We start from the raw sequence: 7,808 nt of genomic DNA on the forward strand, positions 1-7,808 counted from the left end.
TTTTCTAGGGAAAACCCCATTTGATATTTCAGATATATTAACTGCCCTTGATTTGGGAGGGGGGAAAAGAGAAAGTTAGTTGAGATGGTCTGGAGTTGCTGCTGCTGAAGTCTGACAGTGAAGGCGAAACAAAACTGCGCGCACAAAAAGAGGACAAAAGAATGGCAGTGTTAAAAATACACCCTCTGCCTCTGGTCCTGACTCACTTGCAACCTCACCATTGAAGAGGCACAGGCACAGCATGCAATCTGATTAGTTACTTTAAGATCTGGCACTTGTCAGCATCAATCTGTTTAAAGGTATTGCTTTTAGCTGCCTCACAGCAGTGTTGCAAAAGGTACAGACTTGGCCAGCTAAGTTGGACTCTTTTTAGACAGAAAAGATGAAAGAAGAAATAAGATATGGAAGAAAAGGGATACGAGGGAGGGAGTTACAGCAGACTCACATGTTTAGGATTTGTTGAAGACTGTGGAGGTGGCAGTATCTGTGGTTCCTTCTCTGGCCTCGTCTAGCCAGGACACTTTAGGATCAGAACAATGGAGACCTAGTCTCAGGAGACAGTGGGGATGGCAGTCATAGTAGTTAATTTTACTCCTTCCAGTGAGTACACCCTCTGCCCCCCTTGAGTGTCTCCCAGATAATGTATCCAGGAAGGCGTGGAAGCCTCACTCCATTAGCCACTCAAAATACATGTTGATTTCAACTATTTCCTCCCCTTTCTAGGATTTTTAAGCTTGTCATAACACATGATTTTATCAGGAGCCTCAAAGCTTTAGCACTATTTATAAACAATCTAGTTTACACCAGTCTATTTGTCTCCAACTGTAGCTGACTTTTTATGAACAATTTTTATTTACCAGCGGAGTTGGACTTATCTTGGACAAGTCAGATTACAAGCCTCCACACAACAGCACCTACCAACTCCAACTGGATGAGGGCCTCACTGGGCTAGGTTCTGTGGAGTACAATAGTCAGATCACGCGTCTCCATTTACATATGTAGGTTGCAGTCTACTAAGCACAGAATTATTTCAGCATGATTGTTCAAGGCCTCTCTCCTATGAAGTGTTTTGGACCCCTCTCAGAGAAGTGTAAGTGTATTTTCAACCTCTGCCCTAACTATCCTGAGAGGGCAAGGTCAGTCACCTCAACAGATTATTTCAATGAAGATACCCACTCAGATTTCTTTATAAAATACTTCCATTTAATAGAAAAAAATCAGACTGCCTTTTAGACAGTAAAGCACAAATATGGCACCAGTCTTCAACACCATAAGCAGCACACTACAGTGGAATCATTAGGGAAGCCAAGAAAGCCATTTTAAGCAAGATGATAAAAAAGACAACTTAAACAGTGCTTTATAATGAATGCTAAGCTCCAAGAGATATATATATTAATTTTACCAGAAACTTCCTTGCAATCACTCAAACCTTTGAAGTAGTTCTAAGGATGATTGAGTAAAAAGCCTAATGTTAATTTAAAGTTCTGTACAATAACTAAACAAAAAAGCCATCATGAATGTAAAAAAGATATATACAAAATGTACAAGAAAGCCCAACTCAAGTATAGGAAACGCACAGTCAGTAAGAAATAGAGGCAGGACAAAATCATATTTGCTCATCTTCAGAGGATGCATCATCTTCTGTGGGATCTGGAGTCAAGGGACGAGCTCTGTAGGGATAGGAGAGAATTTTAACTTTCAAAGCAAATCAATATAACTGACAAATATGCTGACAGAGGTTCTTTTAACAGTGCTCTTCAAGGAGCCTCTGACATACAAGACTAAGTAATGTAGACCACTAGAATTAGTGGCCCTCAATAGATCTCCGTATTCTTTTGTACACTGATGAAATATAGTAAGAAACCCTCAAATCAATATACAGTAGCCAACTCACTCTTTAGCAAATGAGCAACCAAAAGGTAAAAGCAGCTTTAACTAACCCACGTATAGAGCTCCTAAGAAGCCTTTCTCCTTTGGAAGCTCACTCAAGTGCAGAGGATTTTATGCTGCATTAGGTACCCACCTGAGAGCCTTCCTTGATGGCAGGAATTGGTTCAGCCACCTTCCCTTCTTTATCTAGATCATCACACACCCACCTTCCATAGCTTCTGTGGAGCTGAGAGGCTATCAACTGAAGTTTCAGGTCTGAGCATAGTAAACAAATCTGGATGGATGGATGGATGGATGGGTGTGTGTGCGCTCTCCAGCTAGGGTTGCAGGATCTGGGGCGGGGCTGGGAATTGGGGCGGGGCTGGGGATTGGGGCACGGGGAGAGTGAAGGCTCTGGCTGGGGGTGCAGGCTCTGAGGTGGGGCTGAGGGGGGTTTGGGGTACAGGAGGGTGCTCCGGGCTGAGACCAAGGGGTTCAGAGGGTGGGAAGGGGATCAGGGCTGGGGAAGGGAAGCGCGCGTAGGAGACAGAGGGGACATGCCACTGCTTCTGGGAGCCGTGCCAGAGCGGGTCAAGCCCCAGACCCCATTCCCCAGCGGGAGCTCAAGGGCCGGCTGCAGCTCATGTGCCATAGTTTGCTCACCCCAGAACTAGATAAGCAACCCTTGCTTCACTGAAGGGTAAAACCCCAGCACAGAGCATCCAGATGAAGAGATAAAAAACAAGAACACACTGGTCAGCATCTTAAGGAGACACAGCCTTGGAACTGGACCAAAAAGCAACTATCTATAGCATAGATTCTCAGCTTGCCCTTCCCGTATTGCCTCATAGGCTTGGTATGAAGAGGCTGAGAACTACTGGTCTACTCTACAGTGTACTTCTCTCCCTACACAAAAGTATGGGATGGGTTGCAGGGAGATAAAACAGAGTGGTGAGGGATCTACACTTCAGTCATCCTTAAAGGACCCAAGTTAAAGCTTTTCCTGTTAGAAGTCAGACTCCCCCCAACAAGACCCATGATGTAGTTTCTGCACCTAGCCCAGTTCCCCTAGATCTCCAAGGGGAAATAAAGAACCCGCTTCACAGAGTTAAACATCATACAGCCTCTTATTTTAGTAAACCTAAAAATAAGAGTTCTGTAGTCAGCTGAAATGTGAATTAGTTAGGACAGAGACAGCACTTCAGGTTCTGAAATACGAAATACGTAGACAGTATCCACAGCTTCCCCGGAGCACAAATCAGAGTTACACCAGTTAGAATAGCAAAAAAAGACTACAGAGTAAGTATGTTCAGAGCAAAGACTTTACCTAAGCATCTTATTGCTAGTTCATCAGTCTTCAGCTGCCTCTGGAAGAGTCAGTGGATTCAAAGATCAAGTTTTATCACAAGAGACTGATAGCCTTTATAGATTAAGCCAGAAAGAGTTGGATGAATCCCTATTAAAAGGTGCTATGAGCTGCTGGACTTTCCTTTCTGGAGGCCATGATCTTAGCCGTTCAGTGATTATTTGCTCTTTGAACAGTGAGCGATTTTTTCCACTTTCATAGCAACTTTTTATACTCTAAACACACTGCAGTTACCGGTATGTAGGAAGTTGCCCCTCTTTGCTACTCTACATATGCATATCTCCAGTAGAACCTCAGAGTTACAAACACCAGAGTTACAAACTGACCAGTCAACCATACACCTTATTTGGAACCAGAAGTACACAATCAGGCAGCAGCAGAGACCAAAAAAAGTACTGTGTACAGTACTGTGTTAAATGTAAACTACTAAAAAAAAAAAAAGGGAAAGCAGCATTTTTCTTCTGCATAGTCAAGTTGCAAAGCTGTATTAAGTCAATGTTCAGTTGTACATTTTTGAAAGAAAAACCACAATGTTTTGTTCAGAGTTATGTACATTTCAGAGTTACGAACCACCTCCATTCCCAAAGTATTTGTAACTCTGAGGTACTACTGTACTGCTGAAGGGAGCAGTATGAACAAAACCAGAGGCAGGGCATAATTATTGTACTATAAGGAGAGTAATCATTTATACAAGAGGAAAATTGTTGGCTTCCCAAGAAGCATTTGCTATTCCAAGCCCTGTGCCTTGCTTTCTGGTAACATTTTCCCATTGGAAAGACTTAATCCGAGGACAGCACTAACATTTATCAGACATCCACTCTCAAGATGGGCCAAAGATGCCAGTCCAAGTATTTTATACAGACAGCCATAGTGCATCCAGCCAAAGGTTTAAACCAGGCAAAAACCTGTTCATCAAAAGGAAGTGCAACTCTAAAGAACACTGTGCACTTTACTGTAATCTATTTACCTTTACCCTGCCCCCGCAAACAATAGAAACGGATGAGACACAACACAAGGCTACCCCCACCCATAGCTTCCTTACTGTGGCCCAAATAATGAACATGAGTTACCCAACTAATTCAGGGTTAGTGTTCCAATGAGTAAGCCATTTCAAATAAAAAGATTTCTTGCACACGCCCTACCTCCTGTCTTGATTACTGCAGTCCCTGCCCCTTCTTCCCAACTTGCTTCCCTCCAATCCATTTGGAACAGTCGCTGCAATCTTCCATCACATACCCTTTTGAGTCTAATGTCTACACTGTATTTTGTTTAAGTTTCTTGTCCAGGTGTTCAACTCTGCCCCTTCACTGAATCTACTTCAATCATATGCCACATTGTTTACTTCTTTCACGGCCAACCTCAGGCCACTTCCTGTTCTGTCCCCTAAGCACAGACACTCCCAGTGGTGCAAGGCTACCAAGGAAGTCATTAAAGAACATTACTATTTTACCTAGGAAAAATAGTTGAGGAAGAAGAACCATAATCTGCTACTTTCAAAACAAGCCAGTTTTCACATTATGTTCTTATGTTTGAGACCTGGAACAGCAATTTAAGACCCAAGTTCTGAAGTCTGCTTTGTTGTCTAGTCTAAGCCTTTAGTAGAGTTAGATATTACACCCATTGAGGCACTCTATAGAGAGTCTTTCAATAGATTAGGTTTACAGGAGCAACAGATTGGCTCACTTCAGTGATCTTTGCCAGCGACAACTGTTCATCGAACAGAAGAGTGAGCCAAAAACGCACCATTCTCCATCAGACAGGATATTGTTTTAAGATGGCATAATCACAGGGGCCAGTAGAAAAAGAGAACTCTTTTGCATTTCTTTGTTCAGTGCGTTAGACGTTTGTTGCTTCTGAGAAGTTTCAAGTTTGCATGTTTACACCATGTACTGAGATCAGGTAGAGCACGAGTAGAGTGACCGACCATACATCCCATTTTGGCCAGGACAGTCCTGTTTTTAAGCCTTGTCCCACCCGTCCTGACTTTTTTTGGCAAGAGCAAATGGGACAAATGCCCACTTTTGTCAAAAAACTGGAGGGTGGAAGATCGCATTGGGGGAGCAAATGGATATGCCAACCCCACACCGTGCAAGCGGGGGAGAGAGGAGAGACGGCAGGACTCAAGCAAGCAGTGATGCCAGCTCCTGCTTCATGCAGTGGGCAGGCAGGGCTCAGGCGAGCAGCAACATCAGCCCCGCATTGGGGGAGGGGGGGTTCGCACCTCAAGCAGGCAGATGAGGACAGGTCTGGGAAGAGGGGGCTCAGTCCAGCTCCCCATGGTGTCCTGCTTTCCCTCTGGAAAATATGGTCACCCTAAGCATGAGGGGGAAGTCATATCCTTCATGGTGACATCTTTGATGCCAAAATACTCGGTAACAAAAATTAAAAGATATGATCTGTTGATTTTGTACTTTCTCCTCCATAACCCAACTTAACAGAAATGAACCCTTACTTCTTAGTAAGTCTTCCTATTCCACTGCTTCCTGCCTCTTCATCATCAGGCATCTGGTTCTCTTTCTCTGCATGTCTTGAGGACTGCCTGAAGAATTCTCCAATCCCTTTTTGCCAGGTTGGTGTTGGTCTCACACATACTGGATTTCCACCAGCATACTTGTTTTCAACTACAAAGGAAATGAGTTTATCAAGCTAGCCATTGAGACAACAGTATGCTGGGCAACCCTGGACACATCTAGTTCAATGATGAAACAATAAATCGCTCACCATAAACCCCTTAACAAACACGGTGGCTAACTGATGTTAAGCTGCAGCTCTGTCCCACCCCATTTTCAGACTAATCTCCGGACAAATTATCTCTTAAGTGGAAACACCTCAACTTCTCAGCCAGTAGCAAGTTTTGCAGGCTGAACTATGTCCCGTTGCAGCAAGGTATCAAATCCTTCCGTGGAGAAGGCCCAACCCCATGTTTCGTTATGGTCCATGGGCGATTAACACCAGGCTGCCCTCACTGCACAGCAGGTCTCACTCGGGGGTCCGCGAGAAGCCTTGGGGGCGCCAGGGGCTCACTTAGGGTCGCTGTTATCACTCCCTGTCGGTCTCTACCCCGCTTTCGGGCTCGGGACGCCCCCCCCGCGCCGGGTACGGAGGGACCGTTACGCCGGGTACGGAGCGGCCGCGGGGTGAGAAGCTCGGGACAGAGAAGCGAGGGCGGCCTCGCAAGGCTCCAACCCGCCGCGCGACCCCGTCCCCTCGGCCCTGCCATGACGAGCGGCAGCTGGGCCGGCAGGAGCCCACAGGGACCTGGGCCCGAGGAGCTGCGAGGCCTGCGGCAGCCCCCGCCCCGCCGTCCCCCACCCCGGGCCGGGCTGCGCGGCCCCAGCAGCGGGCTCCCCAGCCAGCTCGACACTCACCTTTCTTGGCAGGCGGCGAAGGGCCCGCGTTGGCGCTGCTGGAGCCCAGCGCTTTCCGGGGAGCCCGGGCGGCGACCACTGCAAGGGGAGGGAGCGGTTAGTGCCCGGCGGGAAGCGCTCGGCCCCAGCCCCCCGAGGCCTGGGCGGCCCCAGCCCCCCACCCGCTCCCACCCGCACCTTTCCGGTAGGCCCCGCCGCAATCCGCCTTGGTCCGCACCATGCCGAGGCGAGGCGAGGGGGAGCTCGGCCCGCGCGCTGCCTGCGGCGGACAGAGCGGGAAAGAGCCCGCGTCCGCACACTCCTCCGGCACCACACAGCTTTTCCCGCGCGCGCGCCCTGCGGCGCGCTCCTATTGGCCCGGAGCGGAACCAGAACCGACCACTCAGTGGTTCTCTGCGGCAGGCGTGGGCGGGGACTCGCCCCCGCCCCGCTTCCCCACCCCACGGAGCCGGGAGCAGCTGTCGGTGTGATGAGCCAGTCCCGGGGCGGGCAAACTTTTTGGCCTGAGGGCCACATTCAGGTTTCCAGAATCGTATGGAGGGCCGGTTAGGGGAGGCTGTCTCCCCAAACAGCCAGGCGGGGCCCGGCCCCCGCCCCCTACCCACCCACCCTCCCTGACAGCCCCCCTGGGACCCCTGCCCCATCCACCCTTCCCTGTCCCCTGACCACCCCCGACTGCCCCAACCAACCCCTCGTCTTCTTCCTGACTTCCCCCCCCCCCCGGACCCCTGCCCAATCCAACCACCCCTTCTCCCTGACCGCCCCATCCAACCCCCTACTTCCTAACTGCCCCCCCCCGGGATCCCTGCCCCATCCAACCACCCCTTCATCCCTCACCCCTGGAACCCCTGCCCCTGACTGCCCCCCACTACCCCATCCAACCCCCCCTCCTTCCTGGCTGCCCCCCCAGGACCCCTGCCCCCATTCAACCCCCCCCCCGCTCCCCACCCTCTGACCGCCCCAACCCCTACCCACACACCCCCCTCCGAACTCCCCTGCCCTCTATACAACCCTGTATCCGATGAAGCCATGGGGCGTGGCAGGACCCTCAGCTCCCCTAGTTTCAGCACCTATGTCTAGAGTTTGTCTACGCTACACTGGGAATTTGACCAGAATAGCTATTACACAATAGCTCCCTCCATAGACACTCTATTCCAGAATAAACGTCACTCTGTGTTGGTATAATCAGTGCACTTCTAAACTGG

General features: G+C 49.1%; 1 protein-coding gene across 1 annotated transcript; it reads right to left on the minus strand.

Moving 5' to 3' along the window:
- Window positions 1–1,181: 1,181 nt before the first annotated feature.
- Window positions 1,182–6,911, minus strand: PCLAF (PCNA clamp associated factor). Its single transcript, XM_073361443.2, has 4 exons — window positions 6,781–6,911; window positions 6,604–6,681; window positions 5,688–5,856; window positions 1,182–1,670 (listed from the first exon to the last, which is right to left on the minus strand). The coding sequence occupies exons 1-4, from the start codon at window positions 6,821–6,823 to the stop codon at window positions 1,607–1,609; spliced, it is 354 nt and encodes a 117-aa protein (XP_073217544.1). The 5' UTR covers window positions 6,824–6,911; the 3' UTR covers window positions 1,182–1,606.
- Window positions 6,912–7,808: the final 897 nt, after the last annotated feature.

The sequence above is a fragment of the Lepidochelys kempii genome, chromosome 10 (genome assembly GCF_965140285.1).
Source record: "Lepidochelys kempii isolate rLepKem1 chromosome 10, rLepKem1.hap1, whole genome shotgun sequence".
NCBI classification, from domain to species: Eukaryota; Metazoa; Chordata; order Testudines; family Cheloniidae; genus Lepidochelys; species Lepidochelys kempii.